The 15,408-nt window shown below is 54.2% G+C and overlaps 1 protein-coding gene across 1 annotated transcript in view; it reads right to left on the bottom strand.

Moving 5' to 3' along the window:
• Nucleotides 1-15,408, bottom strand: part of LOC132380560 (voltage-dependent L-type calcium channel subunit alpha-1F-like) — a 113,400-nt gene that overhangs the window by 62,112 nt on the left and 35,880 nt on the right. The window contains 5 exon segments of the mRNA XM_059949459.1: nucleotides 1,891-1,933; nucleotides 7,300-7,396; nucleotides 8,082-8,202; nucleotides 9,052-9,259; nucleotides 12,776-13,001. Coding sequence (XP_059805442.1) covers nucleotides 1,891-1,933; nucleotides 7,300-7,396; nucleotides 8,082-8,202; nucleotides 9,052-9,259; nucleotides 12,776-13,001 — 695 coding nt within the window.

A 15,408-nucleotide genomic window follows, 5' to 3' on the forward strand; every position in this document is an offset into this window, starting at 1 on the left:
GGGACGGTGTGGAGGGAGCTTCACTCTGTGTCTGACCCCGGGAGTATGTGATGGGACAGTGTGGAGGGAGCTTCACTCTGTGTCTGACCCCGGGAGTGTGTGATGGGACGGTGTGGAGGGAGCTTCACTCTGTGTCTGACCCCGGGCGTGTGTGATGGGACGGTGTGGAGGGAGTTTCACTCTGTGTCTGACCCCGGGAGTGTGTGATGGGACAGTGTGGAGGGAGCTTCACTCTGTGTCTGACCCCGGGCGTGTGTGATGGGACGGTGTGGAGGGAGTTTCACTCTGTGTCTGACCCCGGGAGTGTGTGATGGGACAGTGTGGAGGGAGCTTCACTCTGTGTCTGACCCCGGGAGTGTGTGATGGGACGGTGTGGAGGGAGCTTCACTCTGTGTCTGACCCCGGGAGTGTGTGATGGGACGGTGTGGAGGGAGCTTCACTCTGTGTCTGACCCCGGGAGTGTGTGATGGGACGGTGTGGAGGGAGTTTCACTCTGTGTCTGACCCCGGGAGTGTGTGATGGGACGGTGTGGAGGGAGCTTCACTCTGTGCCTGACCCCGGGAGTGTGTGATGGGACGGTGTGGAGGGAGCTTCACTCTTTCTGATGTCAGGTGTGTGTAATAACCTCAGCTGTCTACTCTATCTCTGCCACTCATAATCTTGTAAACCTCTCTCGGCCTCAACTGCTCTGGGGAAAACAATCCATGTTGTTCAACTGATCCTTATAGCTGACACTCTCTAATCCAGGCAGTGTCCCGGTGACGCTCATCCACACCGTCTCCAAAGCCCCCTCAAATTACCAGTAAACTGGGAACTGGAAATACGCTCTGTAAACAGGTTGAACAGAAATCCCAATGACCCTCGGGCAAATCTGACCAAAGGTATGTTGTCCAATTTAATTTGGGAATGGGTTAACCCGCTGGAGATTCAGGAACGCACCTGCAGATCAAAGCACTGGTAATAGATATCCCAAGAACTATCCTGCTGGGAATTCTGTACACAAATCCGGTATCTATGTGTTAATTCTTTGTGAACGTGAATGGTGTTGTGGATGGATGGGGTCAAATAGCCAGGAAAGTGTGTTGGGGCTGTGGGGTGGGGGGGGTGGGAGTCTTAGAGATGGGGAGGGGTGTAGAAGAGGGAGTGGGTCACAGAGACAGGGAAGGGTGTAGGGAAGGGAGGAGGTCACAGACAGGAAGGGGTTCATGGAGATGGTGGGGTGGAGTATAGAGGAGGGAATAGGTCGTGGAGACGGGGAGGAGTGCAGTGAGGGAGGGGAATCACAGAGATGGGGAGCGGTGTAGGGGAGTGAGGGGAATCACAGAGACGGGGAGTGAGGGGAATCACAGAGATGGGGAGCGGTGTAGGGGAGTGAGGGGAATCACAGAGACGGGGAGGGAGTGGGTCACAGAGATGGGGAGCTGTGTAGGGGAGTGAGGGGAATCACAGAGATGGGGAGGGAGTGGGTCACAGAGATGGGGAGCGGTGTAGAGGTGTGAGGGGAATCACAGAGACGTGGAGGGAGTGGGTCACAGAGATGGAGCGGTGTATGGGAGTGAGGGGAATCACAGAGACGGGGAGTGAGGGGAATCACAGAGATGGGGAGGGAGTGGGTCACAGGGATGGGGAGCGGGGGGAATCACAGAGACAGGAACAGGTGTGGAGGAGTGAGGGGAATTGCTCGGGCTCAGGCCTCAATCGCCTTTGTACCGGGGTCTGTGGAAGGAGCCACAGGAGCAGTCAGCAGAGGGCGTGTTCAGACAGGTATATGTAGTTCACCACAGACGGGAACAGGTGTAGGGGCTGGAAGGGTCCTCAGAGGTGGGAAGAGGCCTGAAGGGGTGATGGAGACGGAGTGAGGCTGACAATGGGGTGAGACACGCTCCCTACCTTGACGTGCTCCTGCCCTTTGCCCAGATCTGTGCTGTTCGAGCTATTGGGGAGACACAGAAAGGATCAGTGTCCAGGCAAGGCCTCAAGCTTTGTCCACTTCTAGACTACCCTCAGCCTCCATTCTCCTTCCCTCACACCACCCCCCACGAAATTCTATCCTGGGACGTGGTAAGGAGTCCTCCCATATTCTGTCACCACGGTAACATCCAAACCCCCACCTATGGCTGCTGGCTTGGGCCTTTTCTGTGAATTTCAGTGTTGATGCTTAACTGAGTGTAACACAAATGCTTAACACAAAGAACAAGCCTTTCAATATTCACTGATCATTAAACAGTTTATGATTTCCTACCTTGAGTGTAGACATGGCCTAGGACGACAATTTGGATGTGGCAGAAGCTGCAGAGAGTTGTGGACTCAGCCTAATATCATGTGCACGTCCCTCCCCGCCATCCAGAATATCTACAAGGGGCGCTGCCTCAGGAAAGCTCAAAGATCCCCACCATGGGGGCCGTGTCACTGTCTCACCCCTCCCGTCGGGCAGGAGCTACAGAAGCCGGAAGCCCCACTCCACCAGGTTCAGGAACAGCGACGTCCCTTCAACCGTTCGGTTCCTGAACCAACAGTCAATCTTGAAGTTCAAAGATGAACTGAAGTTCTGAAGTGAAGTGAACTTGAGGTTCAGAGGTTCAAATGGTGGATTCTTGGCAGTGTAGAGGAACAGAGGATCCAGGTGGCGGGGTGTTTAAGAAGGTACGTGGCGAGCTGGCCGTCACTAGTCGGGGGCTGGTTTCAAGGGCCATGAGGTAATGTTGCAGCTCTATGAAACCCTGGGTCGGACCACACTGGGAGAATTGTGTTCCATTCTGGTCACCTCATTATGGGAAGGATCTGGGAGCTTTAGAGAGGGTGCAGAGGGGATGCTGCCTGGATTAGAGAGCACGTCTTGTGAGGGTAGGTTGAGCGAGCTGGGGCTTTTCTCTTTGGAGCGAAGGAGGATGAGAGGTGACTGGTTAATGGGGTATGAGATGATTAGAGCGAGTAGACAGACAGAGGCTTTTCCAAGGACAAAAAATGGCTCGTACGACAGGGCATATTTTTAAGGTTATTAAAGGAAAGTATAGGGAGAAAGTTCCAGAGGTAGTTTTTCAGCCCCGCCCCCACCCCCACAGAGTGGTACACTGGGGAATTTAAGACAGTCTTAGGTAGGTACATGGATGATAGAAAAATGGAGGGCTACGTGGGAGGGGAGGGTTAGATTGATCTTTGAGTAGGTGAAAGGGTCAGCACAACATCGTGGGTTGGAAGGCCTCTACTGCACTGTTCTCTATTCTAACTGAGGGCAATGGTCTCTGTCGGTCTGAGCTGACCGTGGATATTGTGTCCTCGCTCTCTGGACACATGAGCCTGGACTGTACGATATGGAGAGCAAGCTGTTTCCCGTGCCGCAGGCTCCCCCTCTCCATGCAGCTGATCAACCCAAAGGAACGGCAGAGACCGGTACAGTTTGACACCAGCAGTGTCACAGGAGTTGCCAGTCAGCGTTGAACTCAACCCATCTCCGGATTTTTCTCTCAGGATTTACTCCCGAAGCCTTCCTCACGAGCGGATTGAGCCGCAAGGCAGCAGAGGTTTGAGATCAGCGTTTTCCTTCTCCCCGATGAACCATGGCTAATGGGCTTCATCTGCCCGAAGCAACTGGTTTCAAGGTGCCAGTAACCCGTCTTTGCCCCTTCTCCTGTCAGTAGAAAAGGTTCCACCGGGCTTAGTGGCTAAGCCACACACAAGGCCAGGAGTTGGACTTGGTTGTCAGAGGCTGTTTGAGGTGGACACACCATTGGGAGCATTTAATAGATAGTGGGAGCTTGTCCCCATTACCACCCCCGGTTGTAACAACTTTATTCTAAGTAACCCTAATTAATCCCTCAGTATAGCTACACTATGACCACTTTGTACTAGAATGTTATCATTTACCCTAATTATGTCCTTCCTTATAAAAATCGTGAATAGTTATTAACACAAGTAAGTCTGCAGATACTGGAAATCCAGAGGAATACACACAAAATGCTGCAGCGACAAACCCAACTTGTTATCGTCACCATCTGCAGATAGCAGTGTTTCTGAGGAACGCAGAAAAATCACTGGAGGAGCTCAGCAGGTCGGGCAGCATCAATGGAAGTGGATAAGCAGTCGACGTTTTGGACCGAGACCAGTCATCAGGACTGGCAAGGAAGGGGGAAGATGCCTGAGTAAAATGGTAGGGGGAGAGGAAGGAGGATAGAGGGAAGGTGACAGGTGAAGCCAGCTGGGTGGAGAGGATGGGATCTGACAGGAGAGGAGAGGATAGGTAGGAGAAAGGGAAGGAGGAGAGGACCCAGTGGGAAGTGATAGGCAGGCCGGAAGAAGAGCCCAGAGTAGGGAATAGAGAGGGGAGGGGGAAGGGAATATAATTTTTTACTGGAGGAAGAAACTAATGTGCATGCCATCAGGTTCGAGGCCACCCAGACGGAATATCAGGTGTTGCTCCTCCAACCTGAGAGTGGCACAAGAGAAGGCCGGAATGGGAATTAAAATGCTGGGCGACCGGGAGTTCAGAAATCGTGAATAACTGACTGTCGTCTCTCCGACATTGCTGCTGCAGTAAGCTTTTCATTGCGCCTGTGCAGACGCGGACTTGTCTGACGTTGCCGAGCTTGGCAATGAGATTGCATCGCTGATCGAGAGGACACCCTCAGAGCGCAGTCATTGTGTTTCTCTCTGCGAGAGCCCGTGTTCATACTGACCAACACCCTCCCCCGCTCCGTTCGCCTGGGTCCTGATTGGCTATCCCTTCAATTGACCTCTGAACTCTATTGGCTCAAGTCTCCATGGCTCTTATTTAAGAGGGCACCACCAAACTTTGGCCGGGGAACAGAGGCACTTCTTTATTCAAGGTAATCCAAATCAATAGCTGCCCACGGAACTTTGTCAGGAGATGCTTCAAAGAGAGACCTTGCTCAACGCACAGCCTGGCTCTACATCGACAATATCTCAGAAATGGCGAGCTGGACTGCTCGAACCCCCCCACGGCATCACAAACCAACGGCGACTCTCAGGAAGCTGGTCTCAAGAACCAAGGCGCCAGCAAAGACAAGCGGCCAAAGCAACGCGGTGTACGGGATCGCCCGTGGACACTGCGGCAAGAACTTATGGTGGCCAGACAGGACATCACCTCTCAACCCGTCCATGGGGGGCACAAACCGGCGGGACAGAGACATAATCCACCGTCACTGGTCTTGGTACACGAAGACGGAGATGGGCACCGCGGGGCTTCTGGCGCAGGCTCAAGAATTTTTAGAGGCGTCCTTCTCATAACTCTGTAAGCAAACCCAAATAGATGCCATCAAAGTGCCTCGCCAGCTCCCTAAACATGGACCTGTGCATCTGGCAATGACCCAGACACAGAAACAAGCAGATTTATCACTATTTTGTTTATTTTTTCCATTTTCTGTAGAGATACAGTGAGGAGTAGGGCCTTTGCACTGCAGCACCCCGACATAACCCTAACCAACAAGGACCAACTAACCTACCTGGTACATCAGTGATCAATAAACCAATTGTTTGGAATAGGTGACCCTGCCTGGGTATGTCTGCAACCCACCACTACCCTGACACCCCTCCTCTGCCACATTGTCCCACACCCCTCCCTCCCCATTCCCAACATCCTCTGCTCCCGCCAGATAGACAAACTCGCTCTCCGCTCCACATTGACAAATACAGCACCGTGCAAAAGTCCCCAGCTACATAGATCTGCCCAAGTCTTTTGCACAGTATTGTACTTCCTTTGAGAATATCATTCCCCATTTCTCTGTGTTACGATGTGAAGTGTGTTCCGCGATGTTTGGGGACGTCACGGAAGCGTAGGGATTCACACAATGCTTGACTGTTCAGGTGACCCAGGTTCAATTCCCGCCACTGCCCGTGAGCAGTTTGCACGTTTTCCCCGTGACCGCGTAGGTTTCCTCCGGGTGCTCCGGTTTCCTCCCACGGTCCAAAGACATACCGGTTGGCAGGTCAATTGGTCATTGTAAATTGCCCTGTGATTAGGCTGGTGGTAAATCAGGAGATTGCTGGGTGGTGTGCTGCAACTCAATCAATCAATAAATAAACAGCGAGAGACAATAAGATATCGGAGCAGGATAGGCCATTCAGCCCATCGAGCCTCTCCTGCCATTTCATCAGGGCTGATTTATCATCCGTCTCAACCCCATTCTCCCCATAAAATTTGACACTCTGGCTGTTTAGAAACCTGCCGACCTCCGCTTTAAATATACCCAATGACCTTATATTCCACAGGTCCACAATGTCATGGCCTCCAGCCGTCCGTGGCAATGAATTCCACAGGTTAATTCCCATTCTGACATGTCGGTCTTCGGCCTTCTCTCGTGCCACTCTCAGGTTGGAGGATCAACACCCGATATTCCAGCATCTTGTGTGTGCTGCTTGAATTTCCAGCATCTGCAGATTTCCTTGTGTTGTGAAATTTGTCGTCTTTGTGGCCGCAGGGCATTACAATATATCATAATAGGAACTGGGAATTACAGTAAAGTTAAATTTGAAGGTGTCCAGGATGCTGGGGAGGCCAGTGCCCACAGTGGAGCTGACTGTTCACAACTCTCCGCAGGTTTTACTGACTCTGTGCAGAGCCCTCACACCTCCTCCCCCCCCAATACCAGATGGTGATGCAGCCAGTCAGAATGCTCTCCGTTGTACAGCCGTAGAAATTTGTGAGCATCTTTGGTGACAAACCAAATCTCCTCAAACTCCTAATGAAATATAACCGCCATTGTGCCTTCTTTGTAGATGCATCGATATGTTGGGTCCAGGATCTATCCTCAGAGACGCTGACTCCCAGGAGCTTGAAACTGCTCGTTCTTTCCACTTCTGATCCCTCGATGAGGATTGGTGTGTGTTCTCCAGTCTCACTCTTTCTGAAGTCCACAATCAGTTCTTACTGCTGTTGAGTGCAAGGTCGTTGCAGCTCCACTCAACCAGCTGATACATCTCGCTCTTGTACGCCCTCTCTTCGCCATCAACAGAGAGGACAAAAGCATTTACATTTGGGGCTTAGACCCTTTGCCAAGACACTTAAGTCCTGAAGAAAGGGCTCATCCCAAAACCTCGACATTCATTTCCAGAGTTGCTGCCGGACCTGTTGAGTTCCTCCAGCATTTTCAGTGCATTCCTCAAGGTTAGTATTACCTGCAGAGTATGACTATAACAAGATGGTTTCAGGTTCATTGACAGCTCAGAAATCCAAGGGTGGAGGGAAGAAGGTGTTCCTGGGTCTCCAGGCTCCCGTACCTCCCTCCTCCATGACGATACTACCAACCCCACTCAGCCTTGGCCGAGGGGTTAAGCAAAGCCTACCTCTCCTTGCGAGACTTCTTCTCCTTCTGGTTCGACCCTCCGTCTGCGTCAGCCAGATTATCCACGGCGATGGCCAAGAAGACGTTTAACAAGATGTCTGAGAGCCAAGCGTCAGGGAAAACTCCAGGGAGACACTGCACCCCCTCTGTCCCGGTTTCCCCCTGCACAGTTGCTCCTATAGCAGATCCCTCAGGCGCCCGCATTACCTTGTTCATTTCCCTGTACACTGCTTTCCTTCTGTGAACCCCTCCCTCCTCAGCTCTATGAACCCTCTCTGTCCCCTACACCCCTCCCTCCTCAGCTCTGTGAACCCTCTCTGTCCCCTACACTCTTTCCCATCTCTGTGACTCCCTCCCCTACACCCCTCTCTATCTCTCTCTGGCCACCTCCCTCCCCGTCTCCCTGACCACCTGCCTCCCCTACACCCTACATCTCTTTACCATCCCCACCTCTGTAACATCCTCTCTCTCTTTGCACCTCTCCTTGTGCTAGTGAAATCCTCCCTCCCCTGCACCCTTCTCCTTCTCCGTGGCCAACTCCCTCCTCTGCACCCTTCCTCGTCCTCATGACCCCTCCCTCCTGGTCACCGTGACCCTTAGCTGCCCCGGTAACCATCCTTATCAGTTCCAAACACCTACACGCACCAACACTCTCGCACAAACAGTCACACACACACAAAAGACACAGATACACACCAACACTCTCACGCAGAGCTACAGACACAGTTAGACATGTCACACGCACAATGACGTGTCAACTCTCACTCACACCTCCCAGGATACAGTTCCCACAGATGAAGAGGATGATGAAGTAGATGGACACCAACATGCCGGGGAAGTAAGGCCCCCCGAAGGCCATGATGCCGTCGTACATCACCACGTTCCAGTCTTCGCCCGTCAGGATCTGACCACCAACAAGAAGGGTCAGCAGGTCTGAGGGTGGGGTGCTGCTGCACTGCCTCACCCCCCAGTCATCTCGGCCCAGAGAGGCTGGTCCCCCCCCCCCCACTGCATACTGATTATTTCAGTAATGTTTGAGTAATATTGTTTGATTAAGCATTTAAATAATTCATTACAGGTTAAAAGTACGTCAATGGCAAACATCATCACAGCACCAAGTCACGTGTGTGTGCCTGGCTTATAGTAAACATGAACGTAAATGAGTTATTCTCAGCTCTCCAGTGCTCTTCTTTCAATTAGTTCCTGGAGTTCGAAACATAACATGTTCCTCCCTCTTTCCTTCCCGCACTTCCTCTTCCCGTTTCTTTCATTTCCCCTCTCTTCCTCTCCCTCCCTTCTTCCCCATTTCATCCTCCCACATTTTCCCTCTCTCTTGTTTACTCTCCGCCCTCCTTCCCCAACCCAACCTTCCTTTCTCCTTCTCCCCTCCCATCCCCCTCTCTCTCCCTCCCCATTCCTCTCTGTCCCTATTCACTCCCCTTTTCCCTTTGAATTCTCCTCCCTCTCCCCGTCTCCCTCTCCCTCCCTCTCTTCCTTTCCCCTCTCTCTCTCACCTCTTCCTCCCTCTCCCCTTCCCTCCCTCTCCCCTCTCCCTCACTCCCTTAACCACTTCCTCTCTCTCTCTCTCCCTCTACTTCCCTCCTCTCCCTCCCTCTCTTCCTTTCCCTTGTCTCCCTCTCACCTCTTCCTCCCTCTCTCCTCTCCCTCTCTCCTCCCCTCCCTCTCCTCTCTCCCTCACTCCCAACTCTCCTCTTCCCTCCCTCTCCATCTCTCGCTGCCTCTGGAGCCTGACCTGGAAGACGGTGAGCAGGGCCTGTGGGAAGGTGTCGAAGGTGCTGCGCTTGGTTTGAGTGTCGTCGAAGTTGAACTTGCCGCCGAACACTTGCATGCCGAGCAGGGAGAAGATGATGATGAAGAGGAAGAGGAGAAGCAGCAGAGAGACGATGGACTTCATGGAGTTCAGCAGCGATGCCACCAGGTTGCTCAGGGCCGCCCAGTGCCTGGGGAAACAAGAGGCCAGGCTCAGAGCTCATACCCAGGCCTTGTTGCCCAGGCAACAGGATGGGTGAACTACCTCACACCCAGGTGTTGGGATACCTCAGGCCAAGAACTCAGGGTGGTGGGGGGTGGGCCTACCCAGAGCTCAGGCCTCACAGTGAGAGGCCTACCTCAGGCCGGGGTATTAGGAAGGGCAACTTACTTCAGGCCTCATCCTCAGGGCGGGGAGCCTACCTCAGGCCCGGGCCTCAGGTCCTGACTTGGGCCCAGGCTGTGCTCTGGGGTTGATGCAGACAGTGGGCCCTTTGGCCCACCTCTCTGCACACCCTCACCCAACCTGTCCCCTTCTCTCAAGGAATCACTTCACCCCTGGTTCTAAGGAGGAGGTCGGGGAGAGGGGGAGAGGGGGGGAGAGAGGCAAGCTGGGAGAGAAAGGAGGGAAAGGAAAAGAGCAAGGGAGAGGTGGAGGGAAAGAGGGAGAGAGGCAGATGGAGAGGGAGAGGGAAAGGAGAGAGGGAGGGAGGGTGGTGGAGGGAAAGGAAAATCCAAGAAAATAAACTGAAGCCATTCGTCCATTTCTTAAAATTGGGGCTGATCTCATCTCCCTGGGAGACATCACACGTCTGCAGGAGCAGTCTGCCACAAATACTACCCTCCCCTCGTCCATGCCCCCAGACCCACCACACCCCCATTCTGCACTTCAGCTTCTGAAAACAGAGACATGGGATAGAAGGGTGGCAAGTATTTTGAAGGAAAGGACGAGATTAGGAGATGAGGGATGGTAGAGAGTGGTGAGGGGGAGGTATTATGGGGTTAAGGGGCAAGGTTAGGAGGTGAGATGGTAGTGAGGGTCAAGGGGGGAAGGAGGTTCAGAGGTGGGATAATAGGAAGTGGCAAGGGATGAGGAGGTAGGTAGGGGTGAGGGGGAGGAGGTTAGGAGGTGAGAGTGTTGAGGGGGAGGAGGTTAAAAGGGGTGGTAGGAGAGATTGAGACTTAGGAGAGGTGGCATGAGAGATGGAGGTTCGGGAGGGGTGGTGGGAGAGTTGGAGGTTCAGAGGGTAGGAGAGAGAGAAGTTGAGGAGGGGTGGTGGGAGAGATGGTTCAGGGAGGGGTGGTAGGAGAGAGAGGTTTAGGAGGGTCGGAGGGAGAGTTGGAGGTTCGGGAGGGATGGTAGGAGAAATGGAGGTTCAGAAAGGGTGGTAGGAGAGATGGAGGTTCGGGGAGGAGTGGTAGGAGAGAGAGGGAAGTTCAGGATGGGTGATGGGAGAGATGGTAGGAGGGAGAGGTTCAGGAGGGTCGTTGGGAGAGATGTAGGTTCAGGAGGGTCGATAGGAGAGATGGAGGTTCAGGAGGGTCGGTGGGAGAGATGGAGGTTCATGAGGGTCGGTGGGAGAGATGGAGGTTCAGGAGGGTCGGTAGGAGAGATGGAGGTTCAGGAGGGTCGGTGGGAGAGATGGAGGTTCAGGAGGGTCGGTAGGAGAGATGGAGGTTCAGGAGGGTCGGTGGGAGAGATGGAGGTTCAGGAGGGGTGGTGGGAGAGATGGAGGTTCGGGAGGGTCGGTGGGAGAGATGGAGGTTCAGGAGGGTCGGTGGGAGAGATGGAGGTTCAGGAGGGTCGGTGGGAGAGATGGAGGTTCAGGAGGGTCGGTGGGAGAGATGGAGGTTCCGGAGGGTCGGTGGGAGAGATGGAGGTTCAGGAGGGTCGGTGGGAGAGATGGAGGTTCAGGAGGGTCGGTGGGAGAGATGGAGGTTCAGGAGGGTCGGTGGGAGAGATGGAGGTTCGGGAGGGGTGGTGGGAGAGATGGAGGTTCGGGAGGGTCGGTGGGAGAGATGGAGGTTCAGGAGGGTCGGTGGGAGAGATGGAGGTTCAGGAGGGTCGGTGGGAGAGATGGAGGTTCAGGAGGGTCGGTGGGAGAGATGGAGGTTCGGGAGGGTCGGTGGGAGAGATGGAGGTTCAGGAGGGTCGGTGGGAGAGATGGAGGTTCCGGAGGGTCGGTGGGAGAGATGGAGGTTCGGGAGGGTCGGTGGGAGAGATGGAGGTTCAGGAGGGTCGGTGGGAGAGATGGAGGTTCAGGAGGGTCGGTGGGAGAGATGGAGGTTCAGGAGGGTCAGTGGGAGAGATGGAGGTTCGGGAGGGTCGGTGGGAGAGTTGGAGGTTCAGGAGGGTCGGTGGGAGAGATGGAGGTTCAGGAGGGTCGGTGGGAGAGATGGAGGTTCAGGAGGGTTGGTGGGAGAGATGGAGGTTCGGGAGGGTCGGTGGGAGAGATGGAGGTTCAGGAGGGTCGGTAGGAGAGATGGAGGTTCAGGAGGGTCGGTGGGAGAGATGGAGGTTCAGGAGGGTCGGTAGGAGAGATGGAGGTTCAGGAGGGTCGGTGGGAGAGATGGAGGTTCAGGAGGGTCGGTGGGAGAGATGGAGGTTCAGGAGGGTCGGTGGGAGAGATGGAGATTCAGGAGGGTCGGTGGGGGAAGTTCAGGAGGGTCGGTGGGAGAGATGGAGGTTCGGGAGGGTCGGTGAGAGATGGAGGTTCAGGAGGGTCGGTGGGAGAGATGGAGGTTCGGGAGGGGTGGTCGGAGAGATGGAGGTTCAGGAGGGTCGGTGGGAGAGATGGAGGTTCAGGAGGGTCGGTGGGAGAGATGGAGGTTCAGGAGGGTCGGTGGGAGATGGAGGTTCGGGAGGGTCGGTGGGAGAGATGGAGGTTCAGGAGGGTCGGTGGGAGAGATGGTTCAGGAGGGTCGGTGGGAGAGATGGAGGTTCAGGAGGGTCGGTGGGAGAGATGGAGGTTCAGGAGGGTCGGTGGGAGAGATGGAGGTTCGGGAGGGTCGGTGGGAGAGGGAGGTTCAGGAGGGTCGGTGGGAGAGATGGAGGTTCGGGAGGGTCGGTGGGGGAGGTTCGGGAGGGTCGGTGGGAGAGATGGAGGTTCAGGAGGGTCGGTGGGAGAGATGGAGGTTCAGGAGGGTCGGTGGGAGAGATGGAGGTTCAGGAGGGTCGGTGGGAGAGATGGAGGTTCAGGAGGGTCGGTGGGAGAGATGGAGGTTCAGGAGGGTCGGTGGGAGATGGAGGTTCGGGAGGGTCGGTGGGAGAGATGGAGGTTCAGGAGGGTCGGTGGGAGAGATGGTTCAGGAGGGTCGGTGGGAGAGATGGAGGTTCGGGAGGGTCGGTGGGAGAGGGAGGTTCAGGAGGGTCGGTGGGAGAGATGGAGGTTCGGGAGGGTCGGTGGGGGAGGTTCAGGAGGGTCGGAGGGAGAGATGGAGGTTCGGGAGGGATGGTAGGAGAAATGGAGATTCAGGAGGGGTGGTAGGAGAAATGGAGGTGAGGGAAGGAGGTGAGCCGCTGGTCACTGTAAAGATGTGGAGGAGGTGGCCACAGCAGAGTATGGTGATACTGGGAGGGGTGACAGTACCTGGAGAATGGGGCAGTAGGACGAGAGGTTCAGGACTGGTGGTAGGAGAATGGAGGGTCAGGAGTGAGGAGGGGAGGTGGAGGATGAGGAGGAGATTGGAGTGCCGTCTGTACTCACCTGGTCACCTTAAAGATGCGGAGGAGGCGGACACAGCGGAGCACGGAGATACCGAGGGGGGGCATGATCTGGAATTCGACCAGGACTGTCTCGGCGATGCCCCCGCACACCACGAAACAGTCGAAGCGGTTGAAGAAGGAGAGGAAGTAGGCCTCGAGCCCCAGGCTGTATAACTTCAGCAACATCTCGGCCGTGAACAGCGACAGCAACACCTTGTTGGCGATGTCTGTCCGGGCAGAGGGCACAGGTCAGAGGTCAGCGGCTAGCCGGGGTGGGGTCACTCACCTGCTCCTTCCCTCCCTACCTCTCCCCCCTATATTCTCCTTCCTCCCCTTCTCCCTCCCTTCTCCATCTTTCGGTCTCCTTCCCTCCCACCCCATCTTCCCTCTCTCCTCACACTCCCTCCTCACCTTTCTCCATCTCCCCCCCTCTCCCTCCCTCCCCCTCCTGTATTGAGAACGTGGTCACCCCAATGGCGGTAGTGAGCGAGGAGCAGAGGAGGGTGAGGGGGAGCAGGATTGGGGGGGGGAGAAGGAGAGGATGAGGAACAGCAGGAGAGGGAGAAAAAGAAAGAAAAGATTGGGAGGGGAGGGAAGCAGAGAGAGGGAGAGGGGAAGGAAGGAGGAGGGACAGTTGGAGAGAGAGAACATCGGCGAGGAGGGAAGGGTGGAAGGGGGAAATGGAGAGAGAGGGAGAGGGTGGGAGAAGGGGTGAAAAAGGGGAGGAGTATGGAGGCAAAGAAAGCAGAAAGGGAGGGAGGGAAGAGGGTGGGAAAGGAGGAGGAAAGTTGGGGGAGAGAGAGGGATGAGGGGAGGAAGGTGGAGGGAGGGAGTGCTTGTTCAGATGGGTCAGCAGCACAGTGACCTTGCTCTGGTAAAGGTGGGTGGGGGTGTGAATCAGAGGGATTTTCAGAATGCAGTCCCAACTGTGGCCCCCCTCCTCCCAGTCCATCCCAGACCCCAATCCGCTTGATCCTGGCCCAAACCCCCCTCCTCCTTCCCTCCCACCCAATGGGGAAGAGGCCTTTCGTTCCATCAAGCCCACACTAGCTCCTTACTCCCCAAGGCCTTCAGACCTTGCTGTCCACGCTGGTGAAGGTTCACCCAGGTTGCTAGTCAGTCTGGATCCAACTCCCCCCACTCCCCCCAACTCTGATAAATCAATGAGGGTCAGGGAAAGGCCACTCTGCCCATTCATCAGACTGCTAGCCCTACTCTACAAGATCTGATCGTAATCTCCCTACACCCACCATCCCCTGGAAACCTCCCCCTCACTCCCAAATCCATTTTCCTCCTCCATGGTAATGCCAAATGGGAAGCCTCTCCACTCTCAAGGGAATGCTTCCGCTAACCTGACCCCGGTTAAGAGCAAGTTATTACCATCTCCACCAACTGACTAGTGTTACAGAGAATACCTCCCCACTTTCCTTGCCCCCAAGATCTATCTTGAGAACCCTGAGAACCTCTCATCCTGCAGAGATGTTGGCCCTTTATTGTTTGGAGTGTAGGAGAGGGAAGGGTGACCTTATGGAGATGTATAAAGTCATGAGGGGTATAAATAGGGTAAATGCACACAGTCTTTTGCCCCAAGATTGAGGAATCGAGAACCAGAGGGCACAGGTTTCAGGTGAGAGGGGAGAGATATAATAGGAATCTGAGAGGCAACTTTTTCACCCAGAGGGCGGTCATCTATGGAACGAGCTGCCCGAGGAAGTGGTTGAGGCAGGTACGTGAACAACATTTCAAAGATTCTCGGACAGGAAGGGCTTGGAACATGGGCTCCCAAGCTGTTTTTATGCCATGGACCAATCAAGGACTCCAGTTTGGGAAGCCCAAGTCTACAGGGATACGGACCAAACAGGGGCAAATGGGATGGGGTAGCTTAGCTTGGACCGGAGGGGCCTTTCTCCCTGCTGTCTGACTCGGTGACTTGACCCCAGGATCATGATGTAACTGGTCAGACAAGTTAAAAGGATAATCGAAATGTCATCAAGAGTCAAAGTAAGTTTATTATTAAACTACCCTGAGATTTATTTCCATGGGCATTTACAGGAAAATGAAATACGACTGAATTTATGAAATATTATATATAAACCAAGGACTAATTGAATTCAGAACCATTTCTGACTAAATCTTTAGTGTTTTTTCCTCCCGTGATAATCCGAATTTTCCCAATATCTAATATCTGCATTTTTTTAAATTCCAGACTACCTGTTTAAAATCTGTACTGTTTACACCTCCCTTGATATAGATTCCCTCATGTCTGTGGGACTCTCACTAAGAAATGAATGTTTTCTTGCTCGTGAGTTGGGATGCTTCAACCCAAGGGTGCTGGGGGCTTTCAAACTCACTGTCCAAGAGGGAAGTGGGCAGACTTGATGGGCTGAATGGCCTAATTCTGCTCTTATGTCTTATGGGGGGGAGGGGGGGTTGCTGCGTTGAAACAGGAGCCCAAGAGCAGAGGAAGAGGACAGCCACAGGAAGACATGGTGGGAAGAGAGTGAGAGAGAGAGAGAGAGAGAGAGAGAGAGAGAGCAAGAAAGATGGAGAAAGGGAAGAGAAAAGGAGGGAAGGAGGGAAGAGAGAGGTAGATGAGAGACAGAGACAGAGGGAGGTGGGGAGAGATAGAGAGAG

This window comes from Hypanus sabinus, chromosome 24 (genome assembly GCF_030144855.1).
Source record: "Hypanus sabinus isolate sHypSab1 chromosome 24, sHypSab1.hap1, whole genome shotgun sequence".
NCBI lineage: Eukaryota > Metazoa > Chordata > Chondrichthyes > Myliobatiformes > Dasyatidae > Hypanus > Hypanus sabinus.